The sequence below is a fragment of the Macaca nemestrina genome, chromosome 7 (assembly GCF_043159975.1).
Source record: "Macaca nemestrina isolate mMacNem1 chromosome 7, mMacNem.hap1, whole genome shotgun sequence".
Taxonomy (NCBI): Eukaryota; Metazoa; Chordata; class Mammalia; order Primates; family Cercopithecidae; genus Macaca; species Macaca nemestrina.
In genome coordinates, this window is record NC_092131.1 from 158,773,893 (window position 1) to 158,787,761 (window position 13,869).

A 13,869-nucleotide genomic window follows, 5' to 3' on the forward strand; every position below is an offset into this window, starting at 1 on the left:
AAGAAGATAGAGGGTCAGAGAGAGAGGAGAGGAAGGAAGAAAGAGAAACGTGTGTGCCTGGAACCTCATTAAATCCTCATCCTCACCCTGGCAGGCTGATCTTACGGACTCTATTTTACTGATGTGGAAACTGAGACTCAGGCTAAGTTACTTTCTCAAGTTTGCGGAACTAGTAAGTGGTAGGTAGGATTGGCTCCACAACCCCACTCTTTTGTCTAACCCTGGCTGCCCCATTGCAGGGCTTGAAGTGGCCCTCACAGACCTCCAGAGCTCCAGAAATAATGTGCGGCACCACACGGAAGAGATCACTGTTGACCACCTCCTTGTTCGCCGGGGCCAGGCCTTCAACCTCACCCTGTACTTCAGGAACCGGGGCTTCCAGCCAGGCCTGGACAACATCATCTTCGTGGTTGAGACTGGTAAGAACCCCAGCTGGCTCGCAGGGGCTAACTGTGTGTGTCTGGGAGGGGATTTTCGGGGGTTTGGAGGTCGCCATAGAAGGCCTCAGCTCTACTTCCCTCCTAGGACCACTGCCAGACCTGGCCTTGGGGACTCGGGCTGTGTTCAGCCTGGCACGCCATCACAGCCCCAGTCCCTGGATCGCCTGGCTGGAGACCAATGGGGCCACCTCCACAGAAGTGAGCTTGTGCGCTCCTCCCACGGCGGCCGTGGGTCGGTACCTCTTGAAAATCCACATCGACTCCTTCCAGGGGTCTGTGACGGCCTACCAGCTCGGGGAGTTCATCCTGCTCTTCAATCCCTGGTGCCCGGGTAAGGCAGGGTGCCCATGCGGGGCCCTCCTTTCTCTTCTGTCAGTGCTGCCAGAGAGACAGGCTCAAGGATTTCTAGACCCGGCTCCCGGGCCACCCAGAGCCTCCCAAATTCCCTGCACTCAGCATCCGCTCCAACCACCACCAATTAGGGCGGAACCTTGCTATTCATTTACTTATTTAGAATTTTCAAGTTATAAACCAAATCATTTTTGCTTAAACAGAAAAACTGTTACAATTAAGTTTGATCATGAATAACATCTACCTTCATCATACATTTTTAAGTTAACTAGAGTTTTTTTCGTTATAAAAGTAATGAATGCACTGCATTAAGTATTTATGGAATGAAGGAAAGGGTTTAAAGAAAAGAAAGAAAAGTATAAAGTAAAAAGTAAAGCCTCCCAGTCTCTAAGTTCCATTCAACAGCAGTTCTATTCTTCCAGATTCCATTCACCTTTAACATTCTCTTTTGTAGTTTTACCAAAGTGTTCTATGCTTAATCGAATACGTACGCCTCTGTGTGTGTGTGATTCTACAACACACAGGGTAAGTGAGATTATGTAATACATACCATTCTCCAGCTTCTTTTTTTTTTTTTAATTTAACAATTCAACTTTGGGCACATTTTCCTATCGGAGCATTCTTCTTAACAGCTACAATTATTCCACTGTTTGGATGCACTAGATTTTTTTTTTTTTTTTTTTTTGAGACGGAGTCTCGCTCTGTCCCCAGGCTGGAGTGCAGTGGCCGCATCTCAGCTCACTGCAAGCTCCGCCTCCCGGGTCTACGCCATTTTCCTGCCTCAGCCTCCCGAGTAGCTGGGACTACAGGCGCCCGCCACCTCACCCGGCTAGTTTTTTGTATTTTTTAGTAGAGACGGGGTTTCACCGTATTAGCCAGGCTGGTCTCGATCTCCTGACCTTGTGATCCGCCCGTCTCGGCCTCCCAAAGTGCTGGGATTACAGGCTTGAGCCACCGCGCCCGGCCTAGATATTTTTAACTAGTCCTCTATGGGCATTTTGGCTGTTTCCAGTTTTTGTTTTTTTCTTCTTCTTCTTCTATAAACAAAGTCACAGTGAATCTCTCAAACTACCTGTCTCTCAAGCCCTGACCTCTAAATCTAGTTGGGGACAGGGCTAGATACATAGGCAGACACAAGGACACGATGTGGGCAGAAGGGATCGGGGTAGAGAATGGATCTGCTGTGCCTTTGAGCAGAGGCCAGACTCGCAAGTCTGGCTTCTGACTTAGGGGATGATCCCCTTCCCATCTTCCCTCTCTTTCTACCTTTTCCCCCAGCCTTATCCCAAGGAGGCCTCCTGGGTCACATCAGGACCCAGAGCCCTGGCTGGGTTCTAACGCCTCTAACCACTTCCCACTTCCCTGTCCCTGAATGGCTCAGAATGCTCACCCATCAGCCAGGTGGAGAGACCCTGCCATGGGATCCAGGAGGGCCAGTCGACTGTTTTCCCTGTCTCTGTCTCTTCTCTCTCTCTCTCTCTCTCTCTCTCTGTCTGTCTCTCTCTTTCTCTCTGAGGGCCTTCTGAGCAGTGGGGAGAAAAGCGTTAATGGTGGGGCCTTCTCTCTTGAGCTTGTGCCACACCCAGGCCCTGGGGAGACCCAACACTGGGCCTAGGGTTGGCGGGGGCTGAAGTGCCCTCTGGTGCTGCAGGACGGGAGGGTATAGTCTAGGAAGCCTCACCCTGTAGCTCAAGCCACTGCTGGCCCTGGCTGAGAGGAGGGGGCTGTGTGGTCTCAACCATAAACCTGCAGCTTCTTGCCACACTGGCCCAAACCCTCAATAAAATACATCTCAGCAACGAGGCCTCCTGCACCAGCCTCCTATCAGGCTGTGTCTGAGGCTGCCTCTGAGGAGGGCACCTTTCCCTCAGAGTCAGGCAGAACTTCCAGACAGTTCCAGAACCCTGTGAGGAGGACGTCTGCGCCCATGGCCTTTTGTTTGTTCTTAACTTTAAAAAGATAATTTTAAACTTTTATTTTAGGTTCAGGGGTACATGTACAGGTTTGTTATGTAGGTAAACTGCACATCACAGAGGTTTGGTTTGATGTACGCATTATTTTGTTACCCAGGTAATCAGCATATTACCTAACAGGTAGTTTTTCAATCCTTACCTTCCTCCCACCCTCCACCCTCAGATAGGCCCCATTACTTTCAATGGCAAAAATCGCAATTACTTTTGCACCAACCTAATATTAAGATAGTTTTGAATTGGCTTCAAAACCCTCTGTTCATATGGGCAGCATGTGTATGTATGTGTATATATATATACATTCGTGCTGTAAACATGGTTCATAGTCTGTAGAGACTTCATGTATCACATACAGATTTCCACGTCCATGTACACAATTTTGCTGCCTTACGTCTCTACGGTATGGAATTCCGCGGTGGAGCTGTACTGAAGCTAACTAACTACTCCCCAAGAATAGGGCGTGGGTGGTTTCCAGCTTCGCAGTATCACAAACGGCACTCAGACAAACAGCTTAGTGTCTAAATCTTTGTGCACATATGAAATGCTTTGCCTAGATTAAATACCTACAAAAAGAATAATGAGGTCAAGGCCAACCCTTAAGGTCTGGTTTGCTCTCTTCCAACCAAGATTAGTGTAGCAGAAAGAGCACAGAATATAGAACCAGCGGGCTGTGTTCAATTTCCAGCTCTGTACTGATGTGTGATTTGGGCAATTTACTTAATCACTCTGAGCCTGTTTCCTCAACCTTAAAATGGGGATAGGATGTAAATGTGCTTTGTAAACCAAGAAATTCCAGCAAAGGTGAATTTTTATTATTCCACCTCGTGTTCATATTGAACCTGTTGGTGGTGTTGGGAGCGTGGACTCCCTAAGACCCACCGCCTCGTGCCCCTCTTGGTGTCGCCAGGGGCGCTTGCTCCAGAGCTGTTTCCTCTGGGACTATGGGGATGAGAATGGGGCAGGAAGGGAAAGGTGACTTTTCTGCTTCGTGCCCTCCCACTCTGGTTCCTAGAGGATGCTGTCTACTTGGACAGTGAGCCCCAGAGGCAGGAGTATGTCATGAATGATTATGGCTTCATCTACCAAGGCAGCAAGAACTGGATCCGCCCGTGTCCCTGGAACTACGGACAGGTGAGTCTCAGCCCTGCTTATGGCCCATCCCGGCCCTGAGTTTGTGGGGAGAGGGAGCAAGGCGCACGTGAGGTTCACCTAGAACTGCTGACCAACGCTCACTAAATGGCACGAGGAAGATGTGTGTTGTGAGCCCAGGTTGCCCAAGGAGCAGCCACAGGGAGTGGGAGGGTCTGTCCCTTGCTGATCATGTCTGATTTGGACAACAGGAGCTAAGGGAAAGGGCAGTTAAAGGCCCCTTACCCAGGAATTCTACTGAGCATGAGAGTGAGGACGGAGGGCATGATAAGCACCACGTCAGTGATGATGGCATTTGGGTTCATTAAACTGTTTTTCCTTTCGGGTCCCATTTTCCACTCTCTCACTTCATCCTCACAACCCCTGGTGACTGACCCTAGCATCAATTCTGTCACACCAAGGACAACTTGCCCTTGAATGTTTCAGCCAGAAGCAGGACTGATGAGCAGCAATGCGTCTCCCTCCCCGTGGCTATTGTCTCTCTATTTATGTGTCTTTTTGATGAGATATCTTTTTAATTATGAAAGTTAATACATGATTGTTTAAAAAGCTTTGCAAAGAGACATTACAAAAATGGATACATGAAGGTCATCCCAAGCACCGTCACCAGCTTGGTGTATGTTCCTCTACATTTTGTTTTCTACACACATTCTAAAATGCTACTTTATATGTAAAAATAACATCATATTAATTGCAATGCTCTGCACCTCCTGCCTTTCTAAAAGCCTGCCTCTCTTTTCAAATTCAGCCTGCAGCAGGGGCTTCAGGAAGTCCAGCAACAGGCAAGGAAGAGGGCTCTCGAGGCTGAGCCCCACGCCAAGAGCACTGTGGGAGGGAGGGATCAGCTCTCGGCCACTCGGAAGGCTGTCAGCTGGGAAACCCTGGGGATCCTCGTGGAGCCTTGTCTCAGCTTGATATGAATTTCTCCCCTGGACCTGCCCAAATAGAACTCCAACACATGTGTCCTTCCAGCCCCAGCCTGGGCCCAGAGTTGGCTATAGCCAAGACGAGAGATAGTGGTCCCAACTGGCCCCAACTCACACCCCCGGTCCTCACTCAACATGGGCAGATTAGGCATCATGGAGAGACCTGGACAGGAGTTGGCTGCCCTCTGTGAGAAACAGAGGTGAGGGGTTGCTGCTCTCTCAGCCCTGGGTCCCTCTGTTTCTGTCTTTCTTTTTTTGTTGTTGTCTTGTTTTTGTTTTTGAGACATCATCTTGCTCTGTCACCCAGGCTGGAGGTCAGTGGCGATCATAGGTCGTTGCAGCCTTGACCTCCTGGACTCAAGTGATTCTCCTACCTCAGCCTCCTGAGTAGCTGGGACTAAAGGCATGCCCCACTACGCCTGGCTAATATTTTTAGTTTTTGCAGAGACGAGGTCTCACTATATTGCCCAGGCTGGTCTCAAACTCCTGGGCTCAAGTGATCCTCCCGTCTCGGCCTCCCAAAGTGTTGGGATTACAGGTGTGTGCCATGGCACCCGGCCTATTTCTGTCTTTCTTCTTCATTAAGTGGATATTGGTTGCCTGCTCAGTGTCAGGCAGGGTGCTAAGTGCTAGATATATGAAAATGAATACAACATTGTCCCTGATCTTACAGTGTAACGGGGACTCAGACACACAAACAGGTCGCTTATCACACAGTGGAATATATAAAGACTGAGAGAGAGGGGCACAGTGTTCTGAGAGCCAAGGGAAGAGCTCTTGGTTGGGCGTGGGAGTATCATGGACTCTTCCTCGGAGAGGAGATGTTTGAGCCAAGTGAAGGATGGTGGGAAAAACATCCCAGACAGAGGGAAGGCATGAGCAAAGACATGAGGGTGGGAAACGGTTCGGCCCAGTGCAGGAATTTGGTGTTGCTGAAGAAATAATGGTGGGGATGGAGGGGGTGGGGATGGCGATTATTGAGACCTGAGGCTGGAGAGATAGGTTGGGGCCAGATCTGGGAGGAACTTATGTGCCTACTGAAGGAGGTCAGAGCTTTGATTCTCTAAGCTGTAGGGGGCCTTTGAAAATTGTAAAACAGAAAAGTGAGCTGATCAGACCATCCTCTGGGGAAGATTGATCAGAGAAGCCTCCTAATTCTGCGTGTTGCCAAGCGTTGCACAGGAGTGAATGCATTCTTTTACACGCGTTCTACAAGGAGGTACAGAGTTTCTGTAATGTGCTGCGCACTGTGCCAGGCCTAAGGTCCAGAGTTGTGAAGGGAACTGGACTGGAGCAGTGCCGAGACTCAGGCAGGAAAAGACAGACTTGACTATATCACATAGCCGAGTCTTATGAGGAGAGGGGACATACCCAGGGCTGTGGAGCTAAAGCAGGCTCAGGCTCAGGGAAGGCCTCAAACAGAGTGGCATTCACACCAAGTCTGAAGGACCAGGAGGAGCCAGCCTACCTTGAGTGGGAAATTCCCTAACTCACATGTAATTAGTCAGCCTAGAGCCCCAGTGAATCACGGGTGCCATGGCAGGTTGGCACCCTCACTTCAGCAGCAGCTGCCAATGCTAAGCTGGGTCAGCAGGTGAGTGTGGAAGCAGGGGGATTTGGTTTTGGTAAGAACGCCCCCTGGGGCTCTAGGAGTGTGGGGATTGAGAGGAGTGGAGGAGCCTTTTCAATCGGTCAGACTTACTGGGGAAAACCCCAGAACAACCCAGGAGTAGCAACAGTCATCTGGAGTGAAGGGGAGGGATTTGGTGTGCAGGGCATACACGCCAGCTGAATTGTGACCCTAGAGCTTTGAAACCCCACACCTGAATGGGAGGAGATTCATGGCTGTTCTGTTTGACACAGTTACCTTCCAAGTGAGTTTATATTCCACTGGGGTTGAGGGGGCAAGTCACTACTTTTTACATATTCCCACGTGACAAGCATGGGTGCCTTCCCTCTCGGCCTCTCCCCCTGAAGTTTGAAGAGAAAATCATAGACATCTGCCTGAAGCTGCTGGACAAGAGCCTGCACTTCCAGACTGACCCAGCCACAGACTGTGCCCTGCGGGGAAGCCCCGTCTACGTCAGCAGAGTGGTGTGTGCCATGGTGAGGTCCCTGGCGTGCCCGGGGAGGGGGAAAGCTGTGCAGCAGGAGCCCTGCCCACTCACAGTTGTCCCCTGCAGTGGGTGAAAGAGGGACCCTCTGGCAAAGCCATCTTGGATGAGACTGACGCCAGAATGTAGGTGACAACTTTTCTCAACCGAGCTCTGAAATAGCTGGGTGTAGGTCCTCACCTCTATGAATTCCAAATTACCTGTTTTGAGAAAGGGTGAGTGTAGCTCCGGTTTGCGAAACGGTCTTGTTGTTTCTAAATTTCCTCTTTTCTGAAGTGTTTTTTAAAGGTCTCACAGGTAGGCTCCAGCTTTGCAGGGGATGGGAGGACAGGGGTAAGGGGTGGATAGGAACATAATAATAAACTAATTCACAGTGGAGCAAAAGTCAGAAGAGTCAACACCCATCCTCAGTCCTCCCCAGCAAGTCTGGAAGTCTGCAGTAAAATGCTGTTAAAGTCTCTCCTCTGTTTCTCAGGCCCATGGCTGTTCCAAGGCAGCCTACACATGACGTGTTGAGGAAATGGATGCTTCTAACACTTCTCTATATGGCTTCTCTTCAGATCAACAGCAATGATGACAATGGGGTGCTCAATGGAAACTGGAGTGAGAATTACACAGATGGCGCCAACCCTGCAGAGTGGACGGGCAGCGTGGCCATCCTGAAGCAGTGGTATGCCACAGGCTGCCAGCCTGTGCGCTATGGGCAGTGCTGGGTCTTTGCTGCCGTCATGTGCACAGGTAGGAGGTAGAAAGGACCCCATGAAAAGGTCAGAGGTATAGCAGCTCATGTATGAGCCTTCTGAACCATTCCCATCCCAGTCCCACACAGTTCACACCAAGGGACATTTTCCCCTCTGAAATGTGTCGGCCAGGCATGGTGGCTCACACCTGTAATCCCAGCACTTTGGGAGCCTGAGGCAGGTGGATCCCAAGGTCAGGATTTCAAGACCAGCCTGGCCAAGATAGTGAAACCCCATCTCTACTAAAAATACAAAAATTAGCAGGGCATGGTGGCAGTCACCTGTAATCCCAGCTACTCGGGAGGCTGAGGCAGGAGAATCGCTTGAACCCAGGGGGTGGAGGTTGCAATGAGCTAAGATCATGCCACTGCACTCCAGCCTGGGTGACAACAGTGAAACTCCCTCTCAAAAAATAAATAAACAAAATAAAAAATAAAATGTCTCATCACGGACCTCAGACTGCACATGTCTGGGCTTATGTCAGACCACGGTTCTGAAGTGACAGTCACACGTCCCAGGATGCCTGACACCCTTGCTTCTTCTGAGCTTAGGCAACCTACCAGCATATTCCTAAGAGCCTGGCTGGGAACGGTCTAGGTTCAAGACAGAAATGAGATGAGAGGCTAAGTAATTAGGAAACTACAAACTGATTAGTGTCCTTTCTGAGCACAGAGAATGGGCTCAATGAAGATGTGTACATGGAAGGGAAATGTGAGTCAGGGCTGTGGTGTGGGCCATGGGGCCAGAGCAAGATGGCAGCCCAAGCAATGACCTTGAATTTGGAGTTGTTGAGGGCCTGATAGCCCTACTCCGGCCAGAGGATTAGGGGAAGGGAGAAAATGTGAGGTCAGCGTTTCAGATAAGGAATGGATACTACATTAGCAGAGGAAAAACTGAAAAATACATACGGGGAAAAGACGGCAAATGGAAGTTGGTTTGTGGGTGACAAGAGGAGGAGATAAGGAGGAAATCATGAGGGGGGTGATATTGGAAATGAGTCACACACTGGAGGTGAAAGGAGGAGGCCTTCTGCCTCACCCAGGGCCAAGTGCTTGCTCCGGGTCCTCACCCTTGCCCTGCCCCACACCCAGGCCAGCTCTGGGCCTCTTGGCTTGCGCATCCTGATTAGGGTGGCAATCAGAAGGTTATTTGTTGTGTTAAGCTGGGGAGAGAGGCCAAGCAAGGTTTTCGCTCACAGGACTCTTTAGGGGAATCCAGGAGTGCCAGATCTGCCCATAACTTGGTGTTTATTGGGGGCTCAGGCCTTCTGGGTGGAATTTCGTGTGTGACAAGGTTTAGTGCATTTCGTGTGCTTGTATGTACTGGGCTCATCTCTGGGCTGTTGGAAGAATGCAACTTCCCTGAAGGAAGCTCAGAGAGCCCCAGGCATCTGTCCAAGGGCACAAGGAGGCGTTGCCACTGAGAGAGAGTGACTTTGCACAGTTGATGAGAATGATCAGTAAGTCCCAAGCTTACTCCTCTGCAGCTGCAGAGCCAGCTCTTGAGTTGATTGAGTTGAGTTGGATGAGTTGAGTGCCTAGGTGTAAGAAACAAGGAATTCCACAGCTTTGAAACTGCAAGTCATGAAGATTTTGGTGAAGTGAGAGGTCTGAGTCCTTCAGGAAGCAGGCACAAGACTGACAGGTAGAGACTAGATCTTGTATAAGATAGAGAGGGAACCTTCCAGTGTGTGGAAAAGCCTAGCATCTAATGGGCCAGGTATGTGTGTGTAGAAGGAGTGAGCCAGGTTTGGTCGGGTGTGGTTGTCTGGAACTGCTTGATGAGAGAAGTGGAGCCAGTGAATGGAGATTATGCAATGACAGTAGACCAATTAACATGTTTGTGAGAATCATGGCCCTTTAGTGGCCTGGAAAACAAAGGGTTGGTCAAAGTAGGTCAAACGTGGCCCGGTCCCCTGTAGCTCAATCAGCACCAACCTTCCCCAAAAGGGTTACCATGTTATATATGAATAAATACAGCAGTTTGAAAAACTCATTCCTTCATCCAGCAATACTTATTGAGTCCTTATTCTACACCAGGGACTGTGTTCCAAGAGCTCTTGGATACAAGATGGGTAAGACCCAGCTTCTGTCTTCAACTAAAGTTAAAATTAAAGATTTAGTCAAACTCCTTAACCTCAAACAGTTCCCAAAGCATGTTTTTTGAAAATATATATGTTATTATTTCATAGCCACAGTAACCAATGTTTACTGGGGACTTCCTTTGTGTCAGCAGACACTGTGCTAAAACCCTGATGTCCTAGGGTAGCGGAGAAGCATGTGGACTCTGGAGGCAAGATGCGTGAGGTTGCATACCAGCACTACCATTGATCGGCTGAGTAACCTTGGTCAAGTCATTTAACTTGTGCCTCGGTTTCCTCAGATGTACGGTGGGGAAAGTAATGGTACCTACCTCATAGGATTATTGAAGGGATTGAGTGACTTCATACTGGAGAGTGCTTAGAATAGTGCCTGGCGATAGTGAGTGCTCAGGAAGCATCAGTTAGGGTCATCTTGTCTGATCACCTAAATGACCTTATGAGATGGGACCTACCATCTCCATTTTTCAGAAGAGGAGATTGAGTGGCGGAGTCGGTCTCATACCCGAGTCTGGCTGGCTCTTCAAGCCATGTGCTAACCATCAGGCCTTACCACCTCATGAGCATTGCTAGCAGCTGCCATTAATCCAGCACTAAGTCCCGCAGGAACACACTGGGCACTTTCACTTTTACTAATCCTGACCACCACCTGCAGTGGATATCATTATAGCTGTTTCACAGATGAGGAAGCAGGCTTAAAGTGACCTGGGGACTCTGGTCTGACTCAGATGTGCTTCTCCCCTCTACGGCCCTGCCTCCCCAGGTGGCCTTTCTACGTGTTGACACATTGACTTCAACTTCCCATAGAAAAACCACAAAAGGAGGCTTTGTATGCATCAAAGATGAGGTTGTAATTTTTGGGGATGTGCTGTGTCCTTGGCATCCATTTAGTTGCCTGTTACTTGAGAATTTTAGAGAACTCCCTGGCCTACCCTTCCTGTGCCCAGGGCCAGGCACCCTAGAGCTCTAGGCTCTCAGGCTCTTCCTGTTCTGGCCATTCACTCTCTGACAAGGTTGGAACCCTCAGCCCTTGACTGAGGTCTAGGAAGTAGCCTGGATGCCTTGCACGATAGCAAGAGAACAGAGGGAACAGTGATGTTTTGTTACCTGAAAACTCCCCAAAAACCAGGTGTGAAAAAGCCACCTAGTGTATAATTTCATACGTATGAAATGTCCAGAGCAGGCAAATTCATAGAGATAGAAAGTAGAGTGTGGTTGCTTAGGGCTGGGAGGAGGGGATAGTTGGGAGTGACTGCTACTGTAATGAGGTTTCCTTCTGAGGTGAAAATGTTTTGGAGTTAGACAGTAGAGATTGTTGCACAACCTGTGACTATATTACAAACCACTGAACTGTACACTTTACAAGGGTGAATTTTACGGCATGCGAATTATATCTCAAGAAAGTTGTTTGAGTAGAAGCCAGGCATCCTGGGAATATGCCTGGTCTATTCTCACCCATAACTGCGTGGGGTTGGAAGTGGGGTAGGGGAGAGAAATGACTTGGGCTGAGGGTTGGGAGGTACTAATGTGTGACTGTAAGCAGATGTACAGCACCATCCCTCTTCTGTAAAATAGGGTCCAAGGTCCCAGGGGCTGTAAGGGGAAGGGGAGGTGGGAAAGGGTGTGGGAGATGGGAGGCTGCCTGGTTGGGACTGAGACTGGGCCCTCCTCTTAAACTAAAGCAACCCAACTTGCATGTCTTTGATACATCAAATCCTCACTTATGATGGGCTTGCATATAAGGCCCTCTGCTTAATGCTTTTTTGAAAACCCCTGAGCTAGATATTATCTAAGATTTTTCTAACTCAATTATGTAGGGGCCTTTATAAAGTATCTCATCTTCATTTCAACACAGTAACTCTTGTTCTTATTGTTTTTACCCTTACGTCTTAAAGAAGGAACCGCAGCCAAGGCCCTGGTGCATTATTTTACCGCAACCTTTTCTTAGATCCCAGTTCAAACTCTTTTGTGCAATGCTCTGGACTAAACACAAACCTGCCTTATTTTCCGTTGATTTCCATTGACATAAGATAGCATGGAATGTTCCCTCGTAAGGTTGTTGACTAATACATGGAGACTAGATAGAAAGATGTCTGGCACATAGTTTTATCTAAATGTTAGCTATTATAATTAGTCTGGTACTGCTTTAATCTCTGCCTCTTGGGCTCCAGGGGTTCGGCTGGGTCTTATTCAAAAGGTATTTCGGCCTGGTGCGGTGACTCACGCCTGTAATCCCAGCCTTTTGGGAGGCCGAGGCGGGCGGATTACGAGGTCAGGAGATCGAGACCATCCTGGCTAACGTGGTGAAACCCTGTCTCTACTAAAAATACAAAAATTAGCCAGGCGTGGTGGCAGGCACCTGTAGTCCCAGCTACTCGGGAGGCTGAGGCAGGAGAATGGCGTGAACCTGGGAAGCAGAGCTTGCAGTGAGCCAAGATCACACCACTGCACTCTTGCCTGGGCGACAGAGCCACACTCTGTCTCAAAAATAAAAATAAAAATAAAAATAAATAAATAAGTTGTTTCTAGCTATCCCCGAAACTTCAGTTCCCCTCTCTCCCACTTTTTTCCCCTTTTATTTCCTTTCTTCCTTGGAACGTTTAGAGTTAAGTCAACTATATTCCTCATTTCATGGCATTTACCATAATTCGTCTGCTCAGGCCCCTCTTTTGTAAAAGGCCCTTCTTATTAAAATCAATTAATTAATTTCCCCCTTTTATCTCATAGCTCACTTCTATTCGCCTCTCTGCATGATAGGGAAACATTTTAATGTGTTTAATGTGTAGCACTGTAGTTGGATGTGTTTTCACAAAAAAACATATTATCATCTTTGTGCCGTGTTTTATTCAGTATGGTGTTGGTTTCATGTATTGTATTTGTCTTTTATATACATATGTATATAGTTTTAGTTTTATTTATTTTTTAAGGCCAGTGTGTATTTTTTATCCTTAGAAGTTCTACTGAGTCTTTTTTTTTACCTCCCGTTTCTCTTCTCGTTATGTTCTTGTTTTTCTATAACTCCTCTCGAGCACTTTGAGCATATTTATAATATATAAAATAGCTCTTTGAGGTCCTTGTCTCCTTTTTTTTGAGATCAGCTTTTTAAAAAATAATTTCAACTTTTATTTTAGATTCAGGGGGTACCTGTGCAGGTTTGTTATGTGGGTATATTACATGATGCTGAGGTTTGGAGTATGGATGATTTGTCACTTTGTGCTAATTTCATGATCTCTGGCATTTCTGAATCTGGTTCTATTGATTAATTTTTTTTTACAGGCTATGGGTCATATTTTCCTGTTTCTTTGCATGCTTACCCATTTTTTATTGTGTTATGCTGTTAAGAACTGAATTTTGTTTTATTCCTTTAAAGGACTTTGTGTGGTACAGCAATAATAAATTCCTTGCAGATTAATTTGAGCCTTTGAAGGTTTTTTTGGTTTTTGGTTTTTGTTTTGTTTTTGAGACAGAGTCTCTCTGTTGTCGCCCAGGCTGGAGTGCAGTGGCGAAATCTCGGCTCACTGCAAACTCCGACTCCCGGGTTCAAGCTATTCTCCTGCCTCAGCCTCCTGAGTAGCTGGGACTACAGATGCCCATCACCATGCCTAGCTAATTTTTGTACTTTTAGTTGAGGCAGGGTTTTGCCATGTTGACCAGGCTGGTCTCGAACTCCTTGAGGTTTGCTTTTAAGCTTTATCTTGATGGCTCCAGAGCGGTCTTTACCCTAGGCTTAATTTAGCCCCACTACTAAGTCATGCCTCTTCTGAAGACTCTTATCAAATGCCCAATGTATTACGAGGCCTCTCCACTCTGTTGCTTTATCTGGCCTCCTGGAATTTCATCCCCATGCTTGCACAGATCACCACTCAGCCAAAGACGTGAAAGACCCCTCTGCAGATCTCTGGAATACTTTCTCTGTTCAGCTCTCTCCCCTGCATACACTCCACCCTGCAAATTTCAGCCCTCTAGGCTTCCCTCAATTGTGATCTCATCTCGTTAACTCGATAAGACTGCTGAGTTCTTTTTGGGCTTCCCATGCCTGTGTGGTGGCCTGGACGCTGCTCTGGGAAGTCCCTCAATTGTG

The 13,869-nt window shown here is 47.9% G+C and overlaps 1 protein-coding gene across 1 annotated transcript in view; it reads left to right on the plus strand.

Annotated features, from left to right (window-relative positions):
• LOC105491476 (transglutaminase 5) overlaps positions 1-13,869 on the plus strand; it is a 35,197-nt gene that overhangs the window by 7,272 nt on the left and 14,056 nt on the right. The window contains exons 2-6 of the mRNA XM_071099442.1: positions 240-419; positions 526-771; positions 3,774-3,892; positions 6,814-6,942; positions 7,511-7,688. Of these exons, the coding sequence (XP_070955543.1) occupies positions 240-419; positions 526-771; positions 3,774-3,892; positions 6,814-6,942; positions 7,511-7,688 (852 nt within the window). The remainder of the gene's footprint in view (positions 1-239; positions 420-525; positions 772-3,773; positions 3,893-6,813; positions 6,943-7,510; positions 7,689-13,869) is intronic.